Here is a 25777-nt window from a genome sequence, read left to right on the forward strand (position 1 = left end):
AAATGGGTGAATTCTTGTTCTGATAGATGGAAAACTTCCCTCCAGATGACTTCGGCGACAATAGTAACTCAACGAAACTCTTGATCTCACCATGTTTACAATAGATTCCATAATTTCCCATCACAACACACCGATATCGCAAAGTCTCCCTGACGAGCTGTATTGCCTGCCATGAAGGTGGGTGGGATTCAATAGGGAAAGTGTGCCACTGGTGCATATTGAAACGATGCTGATCTTACAATGTTTTCAGTCCCGTAAAACGATCCGTACGCTTTTCTACCGAATGTCTCCTGTTATATGAGCTCATAATGGTCGGAAATTATCAGAACTCATTGCTGAGAAAATTCTATTTCGAGGGAAAACGCGATTACTCTGGTGTCAGCCGATACCTACCATCTACTATGTCATTAAGAATAATGGCAGGCGTACAATAACAAAATGATACTCTCAATGATTGGCATGTTTAGCTTTTGTGGCGTTTCTATCCACGATGTGACGTCTTCGGAGTTGGTATGACTTGCACACTCAGTCTCCTGCAGGATGTGACTATCCTGCAGGATGTGACTGTCTCCAAGCAACACGAGACACCATGATCACAGACTAGTATCATCGGACCAACAGTCCGGACAGGTGGGGTCCTTGTTTATGTCCCATGAGGCCAATGTGAGGTTAACAAAACTTTGGACGGGCTTGTTTGACAATTATATATTAGTGAGTGTCAAAGCAACATATTAGTGAGTGTCAAATCTGCCAGGAGTCGTCATAACCCCTAGACGTCAGTTCACAATATTTCCGTCAAGCTTATATATTCACTAGGTCTGAAAAGACTTGGACACACCGAAAGTAGTGATGACTCCTGATCCTAACTGGATTTGCAGTTTAGAAATCTTTAAGTACTGGAATCTTTAGACAAAGATACTTCTTTTTGAAAAAATTTGGTCAGGGACCTTTCAAAAGCAAGGATGTGAAAGTCTGTCTACCTTGGTGTCAGCAGACCAACCATATTCAAAGTTCCTGTTTCAGGACAAGGGCAACCATCATTCTCATTATCCAAGTCAGATAAAATATCCCTCAAAAACAAGATGTCTCATTTGAAATAATCCGAAGCAATCTCAAGAGGTTGTCACCATCACAACCTGTATAGTGGCAGGGGTGACAGTTTTATAATTCATGACATGAACAGTGGTGGCATCACAATGTTGTAAGAGGAGACGAAACTCACAACCAAGTGAGAAATGGTCACAACATCGTGAGCTTATCAGAATTGCTGATAAGATCAGAATCAATGTCTCAATCTATTACGCAACTGTCTTAGAGACAAAGTCACAATCATACAGGACAGGCTCACAGCCTCAGCTTTTCCCAATGTTCAGCATATGAACATACAGCACAGACATTGACACAATCTACTGTATGACCAGCACACAGTAGCTCAGAGACAAAGTCACAATCATACAGGACAGGCTCACAGCCTCAGCTTCTCCCACTGTTCAGAATATGAACATTCAGACATTGACACAATCTACTGTGTATAACCAACACACAGTAGCTCAGAGACAAAGTCACAATCATACAGGACAGGCTCACAGCCTCAGCTTTTCCCAATGTTCAGAATATGAACATACAGACGTTGACACAATCTACTGTATAACCAACACACAGTAGCTCAGAGACAAAGTCACAATCATGTGGGACAAACAAACGACTGAAAGGTAGTTTAACATATACAATTTAATAGCTTATTACATCATTATGTACAAGAATTATGACCACAACATCACAATTTTATAGAACTGGCTCTGACACATTTTTACAAGCTTTTTACATTTACAAGTCCGACTAATTTTTGATTTTGGTTGGGACTTTTGCTGTTCTAATATTCATCAACCCTTCATGAACCTGCTCACCTGCAAATGTGACAAGCGACTATACATGAACCATTTTCGCACTAATTTAATGATTTTGTGTTTGAAACACCACAATGTTTGATTATTACAAAGACAACCCAAGACGTCACTTCAAGTTCACTACAAGTTCACTATCCCATTTGCCTCAAGAAACCAGACTAAGCAATATTAGATCTAGATCCACAAATTTCTACATGGAATTGCGGGGACATCAAGACTTCAGTAATACAGTGCGGAGTTACACATCCCTGTTTAACAGGTAATACCACCAATGCTAAAAAAGCAATTTAAAGCTCACTTTTTTAAATTAAGCACTCGAATATACATGACGTGATGAGTATAGTTTTCTGTCTCCTCTTCTCAGGAGAATGAATTCCTGATTTTGAAGGTCTTCCTTTCAATGCTACACAGATTGTTTTGTAGCAATGATGTCAGCTCTAAGGATCCAGATCAGAACGATCAATCCTAGCCTTTTTCAATGATTATGCACTGGGCAAGACCCAACATTCCTGGCCATCTTGCAATGTATCAGCACAAAATAGTGCAACGTGGTCACCAGCTGAAACTTGGAGGTAGTCAAACTTGGAGGTTCAAGAGTTTATAATGTTGGTATACTCATCAGGGTAGTGATCTCCACTGAAAGAATCATCGAAGTTATTATTAGGACATAAACAAAGACCAATGGCATCAAACTATCACTTGTTGAAGGGTCGTTTCCTCACAAAATCTCCAGAACTTGGAGGATTTCTAGCCATCTGGAACCTGCATCAAGGACCAGCTTTACTGCTGTGACCAGGACGCATTAAGACAGACGACAGCATTCGTCTCAAGAACAGGACTTTCCATCCGAGACTGAGAATGCAGAAGACACCACATCTTTATTGAAAATACTTACGATCTGCAGCAAGATTCAAAGCATGGCAACATGCAACAGATGCAACCCTTGTTATGGCCGGAGTCTGAGCGGTAAAGTGGAGAATCAACATCCTCAGAATGTCGGTCGATGAACTCCTGTATAATACTCTTAGGGAAACCCTCTGTGTAGTACCCCTGCAAGTAAAGACAAGGGCAAAACTTCACTGGCCAAATTTATGTGCCAGCTCTTTGAAAACTTCCTCTCTCCAAAGCTATGGGAAGTTTTAGTAAAAAGGATTTCTTTTGACCGAGCTGCCCATGTGCCTTAACCAAGTCTGGGTGAATCAAGGAGCAAAGCAAAAAAGCATTCGTAAAGTTTCAATAGAGTACTCGATCTGCCATCTGACCCCAATGACATCTGAATCAGGTCTTCAGCCTACTGAAACTATAAGCATGACTTGTTGCCCTATTGGAGGTTAGGGGTTGTGTTAGAGTTAAGGAACCATGCTAGAGTTAAGGAGCTGTGTTAGGGTACAGGCGCCATGGTTGTCTAGCGGCTAATGTCTCTGGCTTGTTGCAAGAAGTCCATGATCGAATCACACAATCGGCGGGTAGGTCCTTCAGCCAAACATGCTTCCCACCGCCCAGGTGTACATTGTTTAAAGGGGTACCGGTATAATATACACCACTGCATATATAATTTCTCCAGTTGTAGTGCTGCATGAACAGCTCATCTGAGTTTAACTGAAAGATTTTTGGATTGACAAAGGGTCAAAGTGTTAAGATGGAAGATCATCTCTACCATTATTGATATCAGACTACATGCTTACAAACTAAGACTATTACCTTAATAGTATCATACGTATTGATGATGATTGACGTGAACAGACTGTAGACCACATACATGAATAGACTAATGAATACGTATAGGTAGATACGACTGTAGATGTAGATTACACTTTTCTCGCGCTCAATGGCGGAGAATGTTACAAACATGTCGTCACCATTCACCAAAGAGAATAAGCATTCAGATGCTGTGCCAATCTCGCGGAACTGAAATACGAAAGTTTCAAACATGTTATAACCAGAACCATTACCTTGATTGTATCATATGTGTTGATGATGATGGACGTGAAGAGACTGTAGACCACATACATGAATACACTAATGAATATGTATAGGTAGATACGGCTGTAGTAGTAGATGTAACTGACGCTGTTCTCCAGCTGAATAGCGGCAAATGTTACGAACATATCGTCCCCATTCACCAGGGAAAATAAGCATTCAGATGCTGTCATAATCTCACGAAACTGAAAATTACAAAAAGAAATTACAATCACCATGTTTTGTTCTTGATTGAAATCATTACAACACAGGTTGCAGAAAATTGTGCTGAGCCACAAAATATCCAAGCCAAGAACAGAAATATGTACATCAGCACACTTCCCCATGATTTTCAAGCTCCCTTTTGCATTGGTAGTTGAAGTTCAACCAGCTCACATTGGACAAGATCCCAACAGAACAGTCGGCAACTTGCCTCAATTGGTCCATCCCAGAAAGGAATAGTTTCCCAGCCATCCAGAGATTGGACATTGAATTCATTAAGAAGAAGAAGCAGATATGGGAATATCATTCGAGTGCCTTATTTACCTTAATGTGGTAGGGTCCGAGCACCACCCAGCCACAGAAAGTGAAGCCAAGGTACAGCACGGCCGCACAGATGATGAAACGAGTAATATCTGGCAGTGACTTCTTCATCGTTAAAATGAGAATCTGAAAGAGATGGAATACATTAGCACAGTAACTCGTGGGTTCCACTTCAATTTGCTCTCTCCATAGTCCAGGTTGAAACAAAATGGGATATTTTTTTCTTTCAACGTGTTTTTTAAAACTTATTGCAGGCCTGAGTCTACTCAAACATTTCCACTTCTGTTAGAACAATTTTTCTCCATCCCGAAAGTGAAACAGTTATCTAACTTACATTGTAGTGATCGAAGAAGGATAGATATCGTAGTACTCCTATCCAGACAAGGAGATTCCCTGTACCAAGCAGAAGACTACACACGTCATAATTCTGGCTGTTCTGAAAGGAAAGAGGCATCAAGAATAAAACTCTACTACATGAATGATGCTTTAACAAGAGGTGGAAGTGAAAAATGAGAGTGAAATTCTGAAGGTTTCTTTGCGGCACTTTATACACCTTTCCAGAAATGGGGCGCTGAGTGTCCGAAATAGTGATGTCATAAGGGGAAACTAGGCCTTATGGTGGAGGGACAAAGGAGATAGTCATGGTTGACAAACACACTTGAATGCCTTAATGACGGACAAGGGGGAAAAAGTTAGTTCCAATGCAAGCCACCAATTTCGGGAAGCATGTATAATGTGCAACAGTCTCGAAGCACTTTTCATTCCTTCCCCAGGCTAATCCAGAAACCAAGAAGCACACATACACGTACTACGCCACACTTTCCCATTTCAGATCAGCTAAGAATACCGAGTACCATTGATCATGATGAGAGTGTGCCACACTGCCTGATATGACACCAAAGATTCTGACTTTAAGTGGCTACGAGTAGACGTACCTTGCTCTCAATTTGTATTTTGAGCGACGAGCCAATCACTGTCAGAGTATCGTTGATCAGAATGAGAACGTGCCATAGATTCAGGAACTCAGACGTCTCGTAGAAATTCAAGCGTCTATTCTCTCGATGAAAGAAATACTTCACTGTTAACTAAAAAAAGGAAATTAAGGGAATGCTGTCATTTGCATTGTTCAACAATGTAAAGGTCTTGGATCTCTTCTTGCATGTACATTTATTTGTCACAACTTTTTCCTTTTTACTTACTACTTTGAACACACAGTCACTATTAACATCAATATACCCCAAGTTTATTCACAATGCCACTGGAGGACATGGATCTTATCTGCCAGCCACTGAAGTCAAACACCCCGACCAACTCACCTTTTTGAGTTGCTCTGCTCTGATGAGAGAACGGAAACATAGTATGAAGGAGGAAGCGCTGATGAAAATCACCAAAACATCAAGAACTGTTGTACCAATTTGTTTCAAGTAGTTTTCACCTAAAGAGAAAGAGACCATGATAATTGGTCTTGGTTTTCTCAGATTGGAACCGCACTTCTTTTCAATACTGCAGTCACAGTGACGATCTACAATGACCCAGAAACTTCTGAGCGGATTTCAGATCAGACAATGCCTAATAAGGGCAAACTTGTGTTGTTTTGCCAAGGTAAAAACAAGGTAGCTCTCTATAAAGAAACTCAAAATAGAAACATGACCCATGGACACCCAAGGCCAAAAAACCCCACCAGTGTCCAACTGCCCAACATCGCTCCTTGGCCAAAGGTATATGGAATGGCACCTTTATTTCCAAGTACAAGCTATCTTTCATCTAAACTTACTTGCATGAATAACATTTGATTCTTTGCTGCACTTCAATGGATCTACAACACTTTTAAGGGTAACCGGACACTGACCAGAATGACCGCTATTGTCATAGAGAATCTGAAAGCATTAAAAAAGTATACATTACATGAGCTCCATAACTTAACAAGGCATTCGGACTCAAAGGCTATGAAAGACACTGCACAAGAGTTCACAAGAGAAACATTCTTAGTCAGGGAGGTCGCATCTCATGGATACTGGGCCTCTTCCCAAAATCTGCCCTAAGTAAATCCAGAGAGTTGACAGGCAGCGCAACTCTTTTACAAACAAAGATGTAATCTGAGGATATTGCTGTTATCCAGAGAAAGTGACCAAAACCTTTACTTGAAAAAGGGAACAGTACAGACCTAGACAATTTGAATGCATTCATTGTTATGTGTAAATTACAGTAAATATTGTGGCACATAGCAACACGCAACATAATACATCACTTACAAGAATATTGAACTCAAAACAGTCTGGTGAGGAGACCTGTGTCAGCCGTTTCAAGTGGATCGATTTCAAGGAAAAGGAGACTTTGATTGATACAATGCTGGAACAAGAATCACATACTGTCTGTCATGTTTCACAAAGGCATTTTTACTATCAACAGACGGCTTTTCAATAAACAAACAACCTTAAACCGTGAAAAGGACAGATTAATTACATGTACCAGTAAGCTTCATTAGTGATATACTAACACCACCCATACAATCTATATGCATTCCTTTCCAGGAATTTAAGCTATGATACATGTCTGTGTCCAGGAAGTTGGTACTGTTGAAATAATAACATGCATTGTTTTCATTTTGATTAGTTTTATCAAGGAAGTTTAAATCACTTGGGTTTTATTGAGTTGTCAGGTCTCATGTAGCAGAAGAGCAACTGTAGCTGTTAATGACACAAGCTTGGTATAAAAATGGCTGAGCACAGTATATAAACTTCGACAGCTATCAGATGTGATGAGTCTTCCTAATTAGTTCATATTCTACACTTTTAAAGAACGCTGGTATTTTTATCCAATGGCACTGTGTCAAACCAGAGAGTTGTAATAATTCATCAATCAATCAATAAATCAATCAATCAATCAACTTACTTGTCCAGATTTAGCGTACTGTTGTGCTCATCAAGAAATGCGATGATATCAAACACGAAACATGGCTCTGTTGCATTCCCTTTACATTTGTTCACTGCAGTTAAGTTGGCACACTCTGTAGAAATTAAAATGATCAACATCAAATCAATGTTGGCCTAATTAAAGAGTTATCTATTTTATCTCAATAGAATTTACAAAGGGGGTCCCAAAAAATCAAATGGTAAAAAACTAATATTTTCAATCCACTCTCAGCAGACGCACTGCCATGAATGCTTCATTTCTTTAAGAGAAATACAAGCTAAGTGGGGAGGGGTGCACAAATTGATGATCTGACTGCAACTTTTTGTGAAGAAACTGGAAAAGAGTATGACCTCGCCAAAGGATCAGAACCTCAAATAGGTCAGCAACTGATTCAAAATGAATCTGATTTTCCGCAAATAAATGTCATTAACATCAGAAACATGCCTCAATCCTTTACCTGTCATTATTCCTGCATCGAAATGATATGTCTCATTATGAGCGGAGATCTCTCCCAATTTGTAGCGATCAAAACAGATCTTCATTGGAGGTTTGGAGCCATCTTCCTCTGAGAAATCGTATGATCCAATGGCCAATGTCCTAGTCTCATTATACTGGAAAGAAGCGGATGGTAAAAAGTTACTTTGAAAGAAGAAAGGCAACCATTTCGATTAACTTTTATGGAAATCTGTCCACAGTAACGTAACTCACTTTCCTTACTTCTTTCATATCATCATAATATTATACTACTTGAAGAGTCATTCTTGAATTTTGATTAAAGGACATAGTCAATAAGTCTTTGAACAAACTCATAATCCAAGAAAATCTAATTAAATTCAGTTGGTAGGAAGATATAAAATAGATAAAATAGAGATAAGATATAAAAGATATAAAACTGTTTGACATTTGAAATCATCCAGGATTATTCTTAATTTTTGTTTGAAATACTAGGTATTTGGAGGTCACGAGAGCAGGTTTTTTCAAATTTGGTCTTTCTAAGATCAGGTCTCGCTCTATTACTTACTCGTTTCATGATGTAGTTTATTGAATTGGCCAACTCTGGTATCGTGTACACAGCAAACGGCCCATTCGTTGGCGGGTAGGGCATAGTTTCAAACGTTGTGTCCCAATTTTTCAAAAAGAGATGTTTAAATGCGACTGTGTTCTTCTCTACAAAACTGACATGGCTGGCCCTGTCTGTACCAAATACTGTTAGCTGGAATAACAATGAGAAATATCACACAATGCCACACTTATAGCAGCAATTTATCAAAATGAAGATTGTATTATTATTGTTATGTTATTAAATACTTCTGTGAGGTTAATTGAAAATAAATACAAGTTTTTGAAAATTTGAATATGTTTTCTTTGATTTTCTCAAAAGTACAAAAAGTGAGTTAGGCACTTATGTTATTAGTGCGACGTTATCATATATGAAGTTACGTGACAAAAAGGGTTATACCTGAATCGTTACTATGACTATTTTGAAAATCTGCAACACCAGTTTCCATGGGAATCTCCGCCTTGCTCGCCACTTCTCGCAGGGATTCATGAAGAAGAACCTCAAACGCCTTCGTAACTTGTCCTCCATAGCTGGTGTGAACCTCGTCCCACAGTTGCAGGCTCCATAACTAGCCTGACTAACTCTACTGGGTTGGCGGGCAAAGTTCCTCATTTCTGGAAAAACATGTGGAAGAAAAAAACTGAATGATGGGCAGTTTTTTTCACAATCATACCAACAATATTAACAGGGTATCTTTTTTTGTAATTTGTGAGCACACAAGTTTAATACGCAATAATCAATCTAGGTCAATATACATACATTGGCTTGATTGCCATAATTACATTATACCTCCAAAGGCATGTAATTATAACTACAGGATTGACCCAGAGAAGTAAAATACTACTTTAACTGTGCATTCCACTGTTCCTGTGTATATTGTCATGGCCTTTAGGTCAAGTACATACAATTCTAGCAATTGCACATGGACATTACTACTGTTGTCATCCCATGCTGTAAATCAAAAGATCACTTGGCATACCATGAAGTGTATCATTTTTCCACCAGTTCATAGCCATTTTGACTGACAAACAAGGTAAATGTTGAACCAAACACCAAAAAAGAACAACAATGTCCAATTCAAGTCAACTCCAAAAGTGTTAATCCAGTTCAAGTTAACTTTAAAAGTGTCAGCCAGTTGAAGCTAACACCAAGTGTCATTCATTTCAAGTCAAGTGTTATCCTTTTTAAGTCAAGACCAGGAATGTTATCCAGTTCAAGTCAACATCAAAAGCATTAATATCCATTTCAAATCAACACCAAACGTGTTCTCCAGTTCGAGTCAACTCGAAGAGTGACTGCGAGAGCATTTAGAAAACTCTCATAGAAAGTCACTTGAGCCTACATGTAGATGTAATTAAACAGAACCAGGAAGTTTTGATCAGGTCTTTCCAGACATATGACTGAACTGAACACTTGAGAACCCCAGTAGCACAGAGTGTTGAGCACTCAGGATACATGAAGAGCTTTCCCCGGATTGCCTTGGTTTGATTTAACAAAGAGACATGATGTCACTGCAAAATATGCAGCCTGAAGTCATTAGCATGGTTACACCATCAAACCAGTATATTGAACTTGCAGCCATGGGTCAGTCAGTGATGATCAAAGAGACAGTGGGTTTTTGGTTCAATCCATAAGAAAATGTGGTGGAGAGAATCGGAATCACTGTCATGACCGACGAAGTGTAAACTGTAAAAAAACCTACCTGGCTTGTCAACAAATGTCACCTCCTTCACATTCTCTGGATCTTCAAGCCTGAGGCGATCAGCCCTTTTCAAAGATGCACTTAACTCAGTCAATTCCTTTTCCATTACCGTCTCCTGGATAATCTCAGTAGGTGTTTCACCTTCCCCAGTCATTTTTATGATCAGCACAAATCTAAGTCACAAAAAGTCTTGACGCCACGAATTAGTCAATGACAAGTTTGACGGCCTTAGAGCATGCAGAAAGAGTCGGAGAGTCACTTAATCATAATTCACATGCAGAAAGTCACAAACTGGCCCATACCAGACAAATTAAAGTTCAAATTTTACATACTGTATCAATGTACATCATTTTTCACCTTGCTATGTATAAGTTGACCAACAGAGTCACCTGTCTCAATGTAGAAATCAGGCCAGGCCTGAACACTCGTGACCAAAGTCTTTTATCTTTGTACCGATTAGAATCAAACAATTGATATCGAAAATCAAATTTTGAACAGAACAATGTCATCTCAAAATTTACAAAATAAAGTAACCAAATCTTAAGACTTTTATTTCAAAAGTGTGTAGTTCCCCAACACAACCAACTTGTGTCCAAAACTACTTTCTCTAACAGAGAGAGTGTCCTTGATAGAGAGGTGTGCGCTAAGGGCATCCTGACATAACCAGTAATTTACAATACACTCCGCCTCTCGATACGAACGAGGTAGGAGTATCAATAACCTGATCTCAGGATGCGCTAAGAGATGCTCCACTGTACTCACCTTCTGTGTTGATTACATCTGTTGGCTGTACCATCATCAAAATCTCCTTTAATATGGGTGGATTAGCTTAAAGATATCTCTTTTTATATCACATGTATATCCAACTAACTTGTATGTCCATACAGTACTCACCTCCCGAGTTGATAACATCTGTACTATCATAAACAATCTCCCCCATGATGGATTGCTTGGCATTAGTCACTCAAAGATATTGTACTTCTAATGCCTTTTTGAGCCATATATTAACTGTCTCTATATAATTGCCAGAAATCATGCACCAACTAAAGTGACTGGTAAATTTCCCCTTATTTATAATTAATGACTGTATTTGAGTTGACCAGCATTTATTTCAATATTCATCATCATGTTATAAAATACTGTGCTTAATCGATTCAGTTGGCAAATCATTTTTACTCAAGAAATTTAGGTTATAGGCCTAGGCCTAAATAATAACCAATTGGCATTGCGCATGCGGTCTTTTGTTTGCTGTAGGCCTATATTTGTTGTGGCCTGGTGTGAAGTTTATCCGGATTTCAAAAGTACACAAGTCCCGACACTATGTCCGAAATTAGGAACCATAGGCATAACACACTTCTGATTATTTTTATGCCAAAAATCTACGTGCCACAAAGCTTCTTACCATCACTAGACTGGTCAGAATCGTCTAAGTTGTCACCCATTTCGTTAGAAGTACACTGGTTTGGAAGGATAGGCCCTAAATTGTTAGAATTGGCCATCAAATTCAAACACGTCAAATGCGATCATAAATATGGCGATTTGTTACATTCTCGATATACCAATTGATATAACATCGAGGGATGTCGGAGTTCTTCTCGAAATGGCAGGTGCCGCCACCATCCTAACGCGGGAAATACGAAGGCTATGACTTTTGAACACACCATTTCACGATTTTCCCGATAGAGGCGCCACTCTAGCCGGCATTCTCCAAGCTTCGTCAATGGTGACCACTGTCGCCAGGTCTCACTCGACCTACCGTGACAATTTCAGCGGGTGCAAGTAAATTGGACATTTGGCCCGGCGCCCGGGAGATTGTCAGCCGGTCGAGGAGGGTAGCAATAAAACACGGAATATGGCCCGGAACGAAAGTTACTGACATGATTCGGGAAAAGTGCGCGCACTTTACCTGGTATCTAGGAAGTCGAATCACATATCGTACCAGTAACAAATCAGTACAATTCGATTCGAAGGAACAGGGTTGTCATCAACGTATCCATTGTGCCCTGTACATGCTGCATGTATACTGGTAAACCATGTATACTTTGTTCCTCAATACATTTTCGTTAATGTTTTGACAAAAACAAGTGTTTAAAGCTGCTGAGAGCGATGATGTGAAGTCTGTGAAGAACCCTGTTCGTTTTGAGTAGAAACTCGACGTCATTTAGCTATCGTTTTATTGGTAAGTCAAACTCCAAGTGATGAAGAAGTGAAAATCAACATTGACAACAAAAAGACAAAAATCTTCATCTAGGCTAGGCTATTATTATGAGTATTATAATTCTATTCAATCAATCTGCAATCATCATCCTCATCCTGTATATCACCATTGAGTAATTGACATTGGAATTGCATCAGATATTTTAAGATTTGATTTAGAAAAAAACCTATTGATTGGGACATGTTTGTTGTTGGTCTTGTTATGTGACAACCTATAAGCCTATGGTTCCTTCGGGATGTTGTTAATGTATGTTGCAGCGAGAGGAATCGCTGTCTGACATTGACACGACTGACTATGCTGACGGTAGTATGATAATCATTAATTCATTTATGTAGACATGGTAAATGTTGAAACGAGCCAGCCAAACTCTATTAACGATCCAAGACCAAGTAATGAAGTAGCCATAATAATAGGGCTTAATCAAACCTGAACTGAATGGTCAAGGCTTCGTGTATTATTCATTGCAGGATGTGGTCAAGTATGTTTATGTTATAAAATATCATATGTATACAGTCCACAGGATTGCCTGGTGAATACCCTTGTACTTAGCAGTCGGATAGCAAATTCTAATCTAGTACTCCAATTACAGTTCCAATTTAGACATTGTGGGTGTGTAGTGAAGTGCAAGCCCCAAGATGTCCAAGAGGAGGTCAAGTGGCAGTAGCCGTCCTACTGCTGGGCCTTCCAGCAAACGGTCTCGGGGCGAAGAAAGTGATGAAGAGTGTATGGAGATTGATGAGTCCCAGTGTCCCGACTTCTTCAACCCTATAACAATGGGTGTAAGTTTTTTGCTATGTTTTGTGGAATTTACTAACTTGGCCATTGTCATAGGAGCTGCAGGAGGACTTGGCAAGTTACCCTGCCCTTTTACCTGACCTATGTCATGTACACTTAACTTGTACCCATCAATGCTGAAGTATGAAGTGCATCAATCAGTGTCAAATTGAAGATTTCAGAATGGATTAGGAATGTGTTGTGGTTTGTGTTACTTGAACAATGATTTATATTCATTTCTTAACGTTTTCAGAAAGAAGCGGAAGTGGGCATTATTGAGCAAGTTTCGATGAAAAACTTCATGTGTCACAACCGACTGGATTTCAAGTTCTGTCCTCATGTCAACTTCGTTGTGGGACGAAATGGCAGTAAGTTTTTTCTTATGTCCGTTTTGTAAAGAGAGACATTTCAAGACTTATACTTATAGAGACATTTCTCATTGGTTCCTGGAGAGATAATATTCAAAACTATTCTCTTATTCAGGTGGAAAGAGTGCTATTCTGGCAGCCCTTGTAGTTGGATTGGGTGGCAAGGCCAGCATGACGAACCGTGGAACCACAATTAAGAACTTTATCAAAATAGGCAGATCGTAAGCATATGATTGATGCAGGCATTAAAAAGTTGCTTACAGTGATAAGTTGCTAAAAATTGTTCCATCCTTTTCCTCAAAATCATGGTCATTGGTTGAAATCATTCTTAGCTATCAAGGTAAGTGATACCACAAAGCCGGATGAGATGGAAGTTATTCGAAACTTTCAAGGCAATGATTCATCATAACATTTTGAATGCCGCTTTGGTTATCCATGATGTTGTGGTTGACATGAGCCACCCCATGAGTGACTGAATTTCAAAGCATGAAATAATTACCGCTACACTGTTACTTTAGAAATCAAAATGCCTTCACAAACCAGCGTACTTTTATGTGTCCTACATGAATATCAAGAACCTTTGAATCGCTTTGCAGGAGTGCTGAGACTATGGTCCGTTTGCGAAACAGAGGCACCGATGCGTTCAAGCCGCATGAGTATGGCGACTCAATTATCGTGGAGAGAGTTCTTCGAACTGATGGCTCAAGCTCGTACAAGCTCAAGAGCAAAGATGGTATGTACCTTCAAATTTGCTTTAGCTCTGTCTGTACCTTTTAAATGAAGGCAAGCTGGTCTTGGAGGCTGTTGACATTTGGAACGATGGCAGTGACACTGATATGAGCCAATAACTTCCAAAAGAAGAGAAGGGAGGAATTAAAGCTGAAGCTTTCTGACACCACCCCTAAATGTGACAACCATAATCATGTTTAGTACTGTACTGTAAGTAATGTCATAAAATCACCTTCCTGTGTTTTTCTTTCCAGGTCGCTTGGTATCACAGAAAAGAGAAGAGCTTGTCCATATTCTTGATCAGTTCAATGTCCAGGTTGAGAACCCAGTAGCCATACTGAATCAAGATACAAGTAAAAACTTCCTACATTCAAGTAAACCGCAAGACAAATATAAGGTAGGTCACCAGAGTACAAGATGTATTTGAAGATCTCTGCATTCCCAATTGAAATGACTTGACTAACCATTTCAACGAGGGGGTTCATAAGTAATTGGAAGCAGTCTAAAGTAGTCGTTCCTTTGTATTGGACAATGTGTTGACGCTTTATTTTCAATTCTTTCCAGTTTTTTCTGAAGGCAACGCAATTGGAGCAGATGAAGTTGGACTACGCCTATGCCAATGACCAGAGAGAGAACACCATGGAAATCATCAGTCGGAAAGAAAAGATGATTCCCCAGTTGGAGAAGGAAGTGCAAGAATGGCAGCAAAAGTTCAAGGCGGTTTTAGGACTGGATGAACTGCGTAAGAAAGTTGAGGAACTGAAGAAAGAGATGGCTTGGGCCCTTGTGGCTAACAAGGAAAAGGTAGGCCTTTATTATCCCGCATATGAGCATTTAGATCACTGTTCCTTGTGCCAGATTTTGAAAAAAGAGCAGTCTGGTGTAAAGCTATTTGGCTCTGACACCTCTGCCACTTTTTTGGCAATAAAGCCCCCAATTAGGCAAAGCTAGCAGCTACTTGATTGTGTCAACAAAGTCAATAGTGCCACTGTCGATGTCTCTTCGTCTGTCCTACCTATATCAAAATGGGTGCAAGCAGAAATAGGACTAGGTCAAATCATTTCTATTGTAGGAGCTTGAACCGTTCATGAAGCAGCTGAGAAACCAGGAAGCCAGGACGCCAAAATTTGAAAAAAAGGTGCTAGAATCTCAGGAGAAAGTGAATGAGTGTCTGAAAAGGAGAGAGGAGATCCAGAAAAAACTGCAGGAACTTAGCAAAGAGGTGAAGGAACTTGAGCCCCAGCATGAGCAAACCAAGCGTGCGGTCAACGAGAAGAAGAAGATCTATAAGAATGCTGTGATGGAATGGCGTAAGGTGGAGAGCGATTGCAGAAATGCCAATAACGACAGAAAGCAGCTTCTCGACAAAATTTACGAGATAAAACACTCTGAGCGCCAGGATCAAACTGACAAGATCCGCAGAGAAGAGCAGATTGGCCGTCTAAAAGACGAACTTAAGGCGCTGATGGAGGAGCGTCATACTCTGGAACATCAGTTGGAGCAGCACAGGAATGCCAATGGCAAGATGAAGGAGGAGCAGTACAGAATAAGGTCAGTATTTGGTCGATATTGCTCCATTTAACAGTATAAAGGGTTCGATTATTATATTGCAGTGGGTCTTGCTCAGTGTGATACGCAGCCGGAATCTGGAAAATCATGTTGTAAACGTGTGTTCATGATTTCAGAAATGATGACAAAGAACTCAAGATGTTGATAAGTAACAAAGTGCGGGAAAAAAAGGAGGTTGAGGCATCAAGGAATAACAGTCTCAAGAAGTTTGGCCAATTCATCCCAGATCTAGTCAAGAAAATCGAGGTGGCTCACAAGCAGGGAAGATTCCATCAAAAACCCAGAGGTCCCATTGGTGAGAAACATTTCCTTTCTCAAACCTTTGTTTGGGTCACTTAGTTTTTCACACGTTTTGGGACATAAAACCACAATGCAGGGTCTCTACTTGAGAGTATCCTTGTGGCTGATGTTGGGCACAACTTTTGCAACTCGGCTTTCCTTGGATTGGGCTAGGTGGCCATTGATTGAATGAACAAAGATTTGGTATTCTATAACCTGGGACTATATGTAGGTATTCAATTGATTCCTGATAAAAATGCACATTTGACATCTTTATTTTCATAATTCTGTAGGAGCTCATATCCACCTGCGAGACCAGAATTGGGCCGTTGCTGTCGAGGGGTCCCTGAAGAACCTCCTGCTGTCATTCTGTTGCAATGATCATCAGGATGAGCGAGTCCTGGAACAAGTCATGAAAGAAACCGGCATACCTATGGGAAGGAAGCCAGCCATCATATGCAGCAGATTTCTGGTGAGTCCTCTAGAACACGCTCTTCTTCTGGGTTTCAATTTCTGCATCGGTCCGTAATGCTGAGGAGTCGTATTAGAAAGGACCTGTGATGAATATCAAGATTAAGCCTTTTAGGATTTGTCATTACTCATTTGTTCAATTGAGACTTTTTGGCTTTCTAATAGTATGGCTCTCTCTTTTCAGCCCCACTTTCATGATGTGTCCAGAAGCGTAAGTACATCTTAAGCACATAATTAATCTCATCACCCTTAAGAAATGATAATACATGTACTATGTCTCTTGAAAGTCTCTTGAATAGAGGTAAAGATCTGTTAGACAACAGATTATGATGATGTTGATGTTATCAATGGTTGTGATGGCACATCGATTGTTCATTGCATTCATTTGTGATATAATATTAACTGATTACTGTCTCTTCATGTCTTCCTACCAGCGAGCAACGTGCGAGTTCCCTACAATTCTTGATGTTCTTGAGGTGGAGGATTCAGTAATTGCAAATTGTCTAGTCGATCAGGTAATTCAACTTTGATTTGAATAATGTGCTTCATTCAGTACTGCCACCTAGGATTTAAATTATGACAATGTTCTTTCATTTAAGATCAGTAGACAGGACTGTCTAGTTACAATTGATTTCAATATATCTAGTTTAAGAGTGACAACTTTTGCGGGAACTTCTGTTTTTTGTAAGCACCATAATTATCACAACAACAGCATTTTTACTCTGCCCCGAAATTTTGTCACGAATTCAAAAACTCGAGACCCTTTTAAGATTTGGCCTATGGCGTGTAGAGACTTAGGTTGAAGAACTTGCTTCTGAATCACAACACTCCTTTTTTCAGAGGAACATAGAAAACATCATTCTCATCCGTGATCCAAAAGTTGCCCGTAATATCATGATGAGAAATGTGCCACCAAATGTCCGTGAGGTAAGTCTAGTTCACCTTTTGAAAGTTTCAAGATTAAGGGGAGATCCAAGAATGTGGTTACAACGTGGTATTACAATGCACTCAAAACATACAGTAATAATAATTTGTTATTAATAACCATATTTTGTGTTGACTATATCAAATAAATATGCTCAACTTCACCTTGCAAACACCTTTAAATTACGACACAACACAGTATGCCGACACTGACACTGATGATGTTTATGGGTTTCCTTTCCAGGCTTTCACACCAAAAGGTGATCAACTGCTGCATTCTCCCACCTTCAGATATTATTCAGCCAAAGATGAAGGGTCAAAGTACCTAAGTGTAAATGTAGAGGAAAACATCAAGTGAGTTGAATTATTTCATTACTCTGGTTAGTGGAGCAACATTGTTTGATTTTTGATACCCGGTGTATCTCCACCACCAAGCCATGGGTATGAACAAAGGCGAAGCTGTTGAGTCAATACAGTGCAGACAATGCTGTAGGATGGGAGCATTGGCTTTCGTACCAGTCTAACACATCCAACAGACTTGTTGGTCAGATATGTGAGTTCAACTGTCTCTGCACTTGCTCCAACACAATCGATAACTTCTGGCAAAATATCTTATGGCAGGCACTGTCGGTGGGAATATGGCTGATCATTTTAGTTGGACTTTGTATTGGTATGATTGAAGGCATCAATTGGGCTAAAGACTTCTGAACTGGGGTGCATTTTCCCATTCTGCTGCTGTGTTTTATTTTACAGTATGTTCTCTCCTCTTCAGAACACTCACTCAGGAGATCAAGGAGTATCAGAACCAGCTGCACATTGTCTCAAACAGGCTCGCAGAGGTGGACGGGCATATACGTGATTGCAAGCAACAGGAAAACGCCACCCAGACCCGCCTCATGAAGATCAGAGAGAAGAGTAGCAAGATACAAATGGCAAGTTTTGTTTCACCCCTCGCCTTGTCCCTTCACCAGTCATCCTGTTTTCGAGGAAATATTTGAACATCCAGAGTTATTTTAGAATATTAAGATTGAAATATAATCAAGCTTTGCTTCCCAGTTGGGATGATTATAGACTGTTGTATTGTAAGCCTACTGACCGAAACCTTAAAAATGTAATGGATGTTTCCCATCAAAAATGGTAGTTCTGCAGTAAAAATATTACCAGTCAGCCATTTAATGACCAGGGTGTGCTTGATAGCTGTCACATGTTCTTTATATTCTTTAGGAGATCGACGAACTGGTTAACATCGAAGAGCCAGAAGCTGTTGACATCATAACGTTGGAAGAGGAGGTTCAGAAGTACGATGAACAACTTGAGACGCTGAACGAACATGTCCAGGCTGGCAAAGACAAGTGTGAGGAAGCTAAGAATGCCATGGAGACAGCCGAGCAGACGTACAAAGAGATAGATCAGAGGATACGAGCAGTCGCCGATATGGCAGACCCATTGAAAGTAGGCGCCTTATCTGTCAGCGCATTCAATAGTCAGTTTGGAATAGTCATGTATAATTGGTGGCAATAGTTGTCACAGGCAATGTAAATAGTAAATGAAAATAGTATGTTTATGATGGTGTGATCGTCAGTTGCTATCAGCTCACCTTGTTATGATAGTTGGAATGTATCATAACCCAAAGACAAAAGAGATTCTGAATTTTGTTGGTTTTTCATATTTTTATCAGCGTTGGGTTTCCGAGCTGAATCATCAAGCATGCGTTTGATAATTCCCATGATGTTAGTCAAAAGCTTTAAAAGAATGATAGGCAGCTTAATCTCTACTCAAAACTGTTGTTTTTTCCAGGATGACCTTGGCCAGATTGATGGGCAGATCGAGTACGCCCGAAGCAACAAGCAGCATTATGATATCAAGATGAAGGAGCATGTGAAAAAGATCAAGGAGATACAGAAAGATCTTGATGATGCCAAACAAGATCTAGAGGTAAGAGTAGAACTGCTCTTAAAATAAGGGAGGTGCTGTTATTGATTTTGATAGAGAGGTGTCCTGATCAGAGTAGTCAAATATATGGAAACAAGTGATTTGGTATCAAAACTAGTGTCCTTAGTAGAGATATTTCAGCCGCGGAGTTGTCATGTAGTTGTCAATGGTCAGCCTAAGTTTCAACTAGGTTTCATCATCCGTTAGCCAAGCTGTTAGTGGGCACGAGGGGGACCGAACAAGAGAAGTGGATGTTGCTAAATATAGAAGTATTTAACTGGATGAAAATAAAGTCTGTCAATTAACCGTGTGCATAACATTGATTACAGGAGAAGGTCAAGTGGGCTGAGGAAATATGCGACCGCATTAACACACGCAGGTCGCCACATAATCTCGAGAGTGAAATCCTGCAGATAGAAAAGCGCATCAAAACAGAGGAGAAAAAGTAAGCATCTCAGGTAGCTGTAGTATGTTGTCGCCAAGCATGGCCCATCCAATAACAAAAAAATGTATTTTCTCGAGATACGGGTACTCATAAATACCTGCAGGGATATCAAATGTTTTCTGAAGAGTTTGCATTCTGCAGTTTCCTGTTTAAGTTCTAGTATACATCATAGTTGATTTTTTTCACATTTTTCACTCATTTTGCAGTCGTGGCAACAAAGAAGAAATCACCAAGAAGTACTATGAGAATTTGAACAAATTCAAAAAGATCAGACAGGAGGTCAAGAACTGCAACAAATTTATTCAGGTATTGTATTGACCGCAAAAAAATTTCGACATTATAAAGCAGTTAAACACATGAAGGATATCAATAGTATATGATCACTTTCTTGTATTGCTCTTGTGATAGTATTCTTTAAATTAACCAGAAGTCTCATCTACATGTAGTCCCCGAATTTTACCCACAAAAGCATGGAAATAGAAATGTTGGCAACTTTCTGTATACCCCCATCATATCGACTATCATGGTGACTTCTTGATAAAATGGACATGAAGAAAATGCCAATTGGTTGACATGGTATTAAATAGCATATAATGTGCATGAGATCTGTTATTTGCAGATACTAAAAACTGCCATCGCGCTCAGAAATAAGCAATATTGTCAAATGCAGCAAGACCTTTCCTTGCGAGTTAGAATACTCTTTATAAATTTACTGAACGTAAACAAATACAGTGGGAAGCTGGACTTCAATCACTTCCGTAAAGAGGTGGTCCTCAATGTAAGTACTCTGCCTGATAAATGGTGTGGTTACTTCCTAATCTGGGGATGCTAGTGGTATTGAAATTTACAAAAAGAAACAGTTGGACCAGTTGATTAATTGTTGGTCAGTGCTCACGACCTTTTAAAACGTAGGACTTCGGAAAGTGACCACAATCAGCATATCCCTAAGATCACGAAGCAACCACCTTTGTTACATGTTAGCCTTTTGGCTTTTGATGCTTTAGCCCTCTAAATACTGAGACTACATAATGTGAACTGAATTCATGGATGTGTATTTAGGGTGGTTGAGCATTGAAGGTCATCTTGTTTGTGAGGTAGTATAGGGAAACCCGCTGTGCTTTTCTAATAACTATCTCCTCCTTGCAGACCTTAAAGGATGTCATGAATGATCGCCAGCGTCAGTACTTTGAGTTTCGGCGCTTGATTGCCTTGAGAGCTCGCCATTTCTTCATAGTGATGCTCTCTAACCGCAACTACCAGGGCAAAATTAACTTCAACCATCAAAAAGAAATGCTAACATTATGTGTAAGTTGATGAGTCCACCCTAAATGTGTTTTTTTTAACTGCTCACTTGTCGTTCAAGTAAAACTGTGGCTTATTCACAAACACTTTTATGTGGTCGCTTTTTATTTTACAAATGTGTCACTGTTAACATTTGAGTGTCTACTTGGGGACAAGATTTAGAGATGTACTCACTCTAATGTCATTTATTGTTGCCATATTGAAATTCAGTCTGCCTTGCCGCAATATGATGATTCTGATGAGGCCACGCTGTTGGTAGAAATAAAATGACCATGATTCAGCTACCATGCCCACAATATGGTATTATTAAACAAGGCCCTTGCCTTTACCAGGCTAAATTTTTAAGGTTTGTTTAGTACAGGTCGGGTTTTCTGCAAATTTGACAACTGGTACATATTGCTCGCCTGGGCAGTTTGCAGTATGGTGTTTGAAATTGGTATGAATATAACACTACAGAGTCCTGTCGACATACCTTTATTCATGTCACAGGAGACCACACGTCAATACACAAACTAGCTTATGGCTCGTCACCTCCCTGCTTTTCTTGCACGCTTTTTTTTCTGGCTGTATCACATGCACTTTCCAAGATTTGTGAAGTACATACATGTATGTGGCCCATCACCCCCGAATCGGTAGTAAGTCGCATTTGAGGCAGTTGTCCACATGTTCATATAGCTCATCAGGTCTGCCGAGTGGCTTTAGACGACATAATGGTAGGATTCTTCTCGGACAAATGATGGACACAGAACAGTTTACAATCTTCTTGTTCTTGTTGATTCTTCTTGAGAAGATTGTTTCTCATGATTAACATTGAACCTAATATCTTCAGGTGCAGCCGTTGTCAGCAGAGGATGGAGGTGGAGCACGGGATGGAGCTGGAGCAAAGGATATGAAGTCGCTGTCTGGAGGCGAGAGATCATTTGCTACAGTCTGCTTCATCTTGGCTCTGTGGGATGCAATGGAATCTCCATTCAGATGTCTCGACGAGTTTGATGTCTTCATGGTAAGCTCCACTCATATCACAAGAAGTCTTAAGTAATGCAACCTTGGTAATAATAAACATATTTTCATATTCAAGACATAACTACTGATAAACTTCGACTGCAGAAATTGGCAGTTTTTGCTTGGCCTTGCCCTGTCTGTGCTAGCTTGTTGTTTATCATCACCGGAATGTGCCTGGAACACATCTATGCGCTTGTTCATTGTTTGATACAGTGACTTGTGATGTAAAATTGTCGCGGCACTTTTAAAGAAGGCCAGGTGTTGTGGATGGAATCATAACGTTTTTTCTGCTGACTGTGGATAAAAGATCTAAAAGAGCAACAAGAACCCAAATCAATAAGATGCACACTTCTTCAAGCTGATACATTCATTTCCAGGACATGGTGAACAGACGCATCAGCCTGGACATGATGCTGAAAGCTGCCGAGCAGCAGAAAGGACGCCAGTTCATCTTCCTGACACCACAGCACTTGAGGTAAATCGAATTGAGTCATCTTTTATTTGGTCATGAGTCACCACATGTACAAAATGGACTTTGCTATCAAAAATATTTTAAGCTGGGAAATGTATTTCAGTGAAGGCATTGGATGTAGAAAAGATCTGTTAGGAGATCGATCTGGCACTTCAAAATCAGCGATCTCTGTGCTAAGGAGATGTCAGCTCCCGCCAAATTGTTGACAGTTATGAGAGGGTTCTTTTGTGCATAACATATACATGTACATGCATCACTCAGTGTTGGCACTTCAACTCAATTCTTCAGAACTCAGGGTGTAGATGCGAAAAAACTGAGAGTAGATATTCGCTAAACATGCTGTCAGCTCAGCTTAGTGATGACTCGGAGGTTTAGGAAAGTGAGTTCTATGAAACATCCAAATCTGATGATCTCATCTATCTCTTTTTCAGTCGAATCAAGTCCAAATCAAACATTCGAATCTACAAGATGCCCGACCCCGAGAGAGGTCAACAGACTCTGGATTTCACAGGTGGTGGAGACGCTTAAACTATAAGGTGTGGAACATCGTGATGAAAGATGTGGAAATTGACAATACAAGGAATGAATGTTGTGCTATGCAAACGCTTGGAACTGTGTTAAACTCTTTGTGTTCGTATACATGTATGATCGTTTGTGGTTTGCTCCCGTTTTAATGATTCAGACCTTTTATAATAACAAGTTAATGATTAGATAATTTTTTTAATTTGTCAAAAGAGGTATCTGCATAATCATATGCAAGGCTCAATGCCAGAATCAAAGTAAGTCCAAGTGCAAAAGATGGCAATGTGTTGTGTGTTCCAGATGAAGGTGCATGTATTTTCATACCGTGATAGTAGTTATAGTAAACAATACATATATTTTAAAGAGAGGTAAAAAATAACTATAGTTGAAGAGATCGTTTTTATATGTAGAATATTGGCTGGTATATGTTTAGCAGAATTGGACCAGCATCTACATGTGTTATAGTTTGATCATTTTCATTCATACCGACACGCATTTATAAGGAAAATCTTTTTGAATAATATCAATATATTTTGTAAAATAAAATCTGTTCTGCTACGTGTTGTTTTAGTGTGACTTTTGCAACCACCCAGCTACACAGGCCATACAGCGACTACATTGGGTTATTTTGTGACAATTCATCTATTGTGTGCTTATGGCGGGACAACAGATGACCCTTTGCAAAACGCAATTCATGAATTGTAGTCTGCTTGTGGCATCAACTATCCCTGAAAGATATTGCCACAAATTGATGACCGACGATGCAAGGCTTTCTGCCTGCCGCACCACAATGGGAAGGCCGTTCCACAGAACGTCTGCAGAGAAGGAATTTTGGTGCGGGGCCTTGGGATCGGGAGTGTACCAGTTTGTTTTACAATCTATTTGTATACAACTAAGGGATGACTGGTCTGCATCTTGACAAAGGACACTTCATGCAGCGGTTCTGGTAGACATTGGACCCACTATTTTCTTCAGCTCTATAATGACCAAGCTCGGTCATCATCGGTCATGCACTCGAGCCAAAGCTGCACTAAAATCAGTGAGTGCTTTTGCATATGCAAGTTGAATTCTTCACCCAGATTCCTCGTCTTATCGGACAATGGTCAAGCGTTGTCAATTTGGAGCATCTTCATGACATATCAATGGATGTGTTCTACACAGCAGTAGATTAACACGTTAGTGTCCAACTCCAGTGGAGGACTTTCAAACTGACGACCTGGGATGAAGGTGTCCTGGGTTCAAAGAAGATGAATCAGACTTCAGCCCTCTACAAATCACACGCAGCGTACAACTTCCCAATTCAGAAAGTGGATTTCTTTTTCAGCTTCATTCACCTCGACTGCAAAGAGGAGTCTCTTCAGCACAATTTGTCTCAGTCTGTGAATAAAGCTGCCAAATTGAACTGAACATGATCAAGAAGAAAAAATATGCTTGAATTCTGAATTGAAATGTTACAGTGTGATGATATCAACACAAAGTATCTGGAGGCAAAACAGGGTTGTTAAAAAAACACAAGATGATAATATCAGTTTTACATTTTTATTTATTTTGTTAACTCCATCACAATGCGGAAGATAACATCTATGCATCGGCAATTGTAACCTCAACCTCTACACCTGGCTCAATGCTGATGGAGGTGATCTGCTTGACGATCTCAGATGGGCTGTGCAAATCAATCAGGCGTTTGTGGATTCGTAACTGAAAGCGATCCCAGGTCTTCGAACCTTCACCACACGGAGTCTTCCTGGTTGTGATGCGCAGCACTTTGGTGGGCATACGGACTGGTCCTTTTACCTTCAAGTGCTTTTCTTTGGCACCTCGGATGAGGTCAGCACACACTGCAAGTGAAAGCGAATTAAATAATATTTGAATGATGCAACATGGCCTGCTAAGGTCAATTGAACAGCTCAAATTGCGGTTAAGATGGTCTTTACACAATCCAGTTAATGATGGACAATCCATCCATCTCACACCTCCATCAGTTTTTGAGAAACCAAGTAGTCAAGAGAAATTTCCTGCACGAGATAATGAGATGAATCTGTGGAAAGAACTTTTGCCTTGGTCCGATATCTGTGATCATTTGTTCCAATCCTTACCCTTTTCCAGACTCTTCACATTCCTGCTGGTCAATGTGATACGGATGCGATGAATTGTTGGAGCCTCATCAGTTGGTGCTTTGCTTGCTTCTTTGTAGTGAGACTGAAAAATTGAAATCAAGACATTCACAAAAAGAGAAAAGAATCTGTCAACCAATTCTTTTGCTTTAGTTTGTTTATACGGCAAAACTGGATACTCATCTTAATGCATATGTACTACTATTTGTTGCTATGCTAGCGCAGCTAGGGCTGGATCAGACTTCTAGCTGCTTTTGACCACTCCAAATCCCCTTTTGAACGCCGAATTGGGTATTTTGGAGATAGTCAACTATCTTATTACGTGTATCTTCACTTTCATATTAGAACTATTTACCATTTTTATTGTATTCTGGCCGACTTAATCAGTTTAGAACAGCGGTGAGCCAGAGAGCTTTGAAAAAGCACCTTCTTGCCCAAAATTTTAGATCAGAGAGGCCATGCTTGATTCTCGGCGGGGTTATTCTATTTCATTTAGGGGTGTTCTTATTCTTTAAAGTAGTCAACTAATTGTTTTCAATGAAAACTATAGATTCTCTTTAATTGAAATACAT

At 39.8% G+C, this 25777-nt stretch overlaps 3 protein-coding genes across 6 annotated transcripts; 1 reads left to right on the forward strand and 2 right to left on the reverse strand.

Annotated features, from left to right (window-relative positions):
• Positions 1–1730: 1730 nt before the first annotated feature.
• Positions 1731–11628, reverse strand: LOC135486678 (mucolipin-3-like). Of its 3 annotated transcripts, none has more exons than XM_064769683.1 (14): positions 11487–11628; positions 8782–8996; positions 8344–8535; positions 7780–7933; positions 7302–7416; positions 6662–6758; positions 6184–6286; positions 5726–5844; positions 5345–5494; positions 4744–4845; positions 4413–4535; positions 3860–4072; positions 2803–2957; positions 1731–2543 (listed from the first exon to the last, which is right to left on the reverse strand). In XM_064769683.1, exons 1-14 carry the CDS (start codon positions 11581–11583, stop codon positions 2498–2500), a joined length of 1881 nt encoding a protein of 626 aa, XP_064625753.1. In that variant the 5' UTR covers positions 11584–11628; the 3' UTR covers positions 1731–2497. The 3 variants fall into 3 exon arrangements, with proteins under 3 accessions (XP_064625753.1, XP_064625752.1, XP_064625751.1); XM_064769682.1 differs by lacking the exons at positions 3860–4072; positions 11487–11628 and adding exons at positions 3609–3815; positions 10085–10471; XM_064769681.1 differs by lacking the exon at positions 11487–11628 and adding an exon at positions 10085–10471.
• A 473-nt stretch (positions 11629–12101) lies between these two features.
• Positions 12102–23636, forward strand: LOC135486709 (structural maintenance of chromosomes protein 6-like). 2 transcript variants are annotated; one of them, XM_064769767.1, is made up of 23 exons: positions 12102–12263; positions 12892–13081; positions 13330–13444; positions 13560–13665; positions 14041–14177; positions 14428–14570; positions 14738–14977; positions 15246–15724; positions 15859–16037; positions 16315–16493; positions 16677–16703; positions 16927–17007; positions 17333–17419; positions 17661–17770; positions 18189–18348; positions 18641–18868; positions 19214–19351; positions 19678–19793; positions 20000–20099; positions 20413–20571; positions 21925–22098; positions 22475–22572; positions 23001–23636. In XM_064769767.1, the coding sequence occupies exons 2-23, from the start codon at positions 12938–12940 to the stop codon at positions 23095–23097; spliced, it is 3297 nt and encodes a 1098-aa protein (XP_064625837.1). In that variant the 5' UTR covers positions 12102–12263; positions 12892–12937; the 3' UTR covers positions 23098–23636. The 2 variants fall into 2 exon arrangements, with proteins under 2 accessions (XP_064625837.1, XP_064625835.1); XM_064769765.1 differs by lacking the exon at positions 20413–20571 and adding an exon at positions 20940–21098 and having other exon boundaries at positions 12103–12263.
• A 980-nt stretch (positions 23637–24616) lies between these two features.
• On the reverse strand, positions 24617–25675 carry LOC135486503 (small ribosomal subunit protein uS10). The gene is made up of 3 exons (XM_064769326.1): positions 25561–25675; positions 25188–25290; positions 24617–24929 (listed from the first exon to the last, which is right to left on the reverse strand). Exons 1-3 carry the CDS (start codon positions 25561–25563, stop codon positions 24673–24675), a joined length of 363 nt encoding a protein of 120 aa, XP_064625396.1. The 5' UTR covers positions 25564–25675; the 3' UTR covers positions 24617–24672.
• Between the last annotated feature and the right edge of the window lie 102 nt (positions 25676–25777).

Source organism: Lineus longissimus, chromosome 4, assembly GCF_910592395.1.
Source record: "Lineus longissimus chromosome 4, tnLinLong1.2, whole genome shotgun sequence".
In the NCBI taxonomy this organism is placed as follows: domain Eukaryota; kingdom Metazoa; phylum Nemertea; class Pilidiophora; order Heteronemertea; family Lineidae; genus Lineus; species Lineus longissimus.

Excerpts from the sequence above, each read along its gene's own strand:
- LOC135486678 (XM_064769681.1), bottom strand. The coding sequence starts at position 10,238 with ATGACTGGGGAAGGTGAAACACCTACTGAGATTATCCAGGAGACGGTA. Across the intron at positions 7,934-8,343 it reads TAAACTACATCATGAAACGA|TATAATGAGACTAGGACATT; the intron begins GTAAGTAATAGA and ends GCTTCTTTCCAG. Across the intron at positions 5,845-6,183 it reads ATCAAATGTTATTCATGCAA|GTGAAAACTACTTGAAACAA; the intron begins GTAAGTTTAGAT and ends CTTTCTCTTTAG.
- LOC135486709 (XM_064769767.1), top strand. The coding sequence starts at position 12,938 with ATGTCCAAGAGGAGGTCAAGTGGCAGTAGCCGTCCTACTGCTGGGCCT. Across the intron at positions 14,178-14,427 it reads CAAGCTCAAGAGCAAAGATG|GTCGCTTGGTATCACAGAAA; the intron begins GTATGTACCTTC and ends TTTTCTTTCCAG. Across the intron at positions 20,100-20,412 it reads ACTGCAACAAATTTATTCAG|ATACTAAAAACTGCCATCGC; the intron begins GTATTGTATTGA and ends TGTTATTTGCAG.
- LOC135486503 (XM_064769326.1), bottom strand. Across the intron at positions 24,930-25,187 it reads TGTGAAGAGTCTGGAAAAGG|TGTGTGCTGACCTCATCCGA; the intron begins GTAAGGATTGGA and ends TTTCACTTGCAG.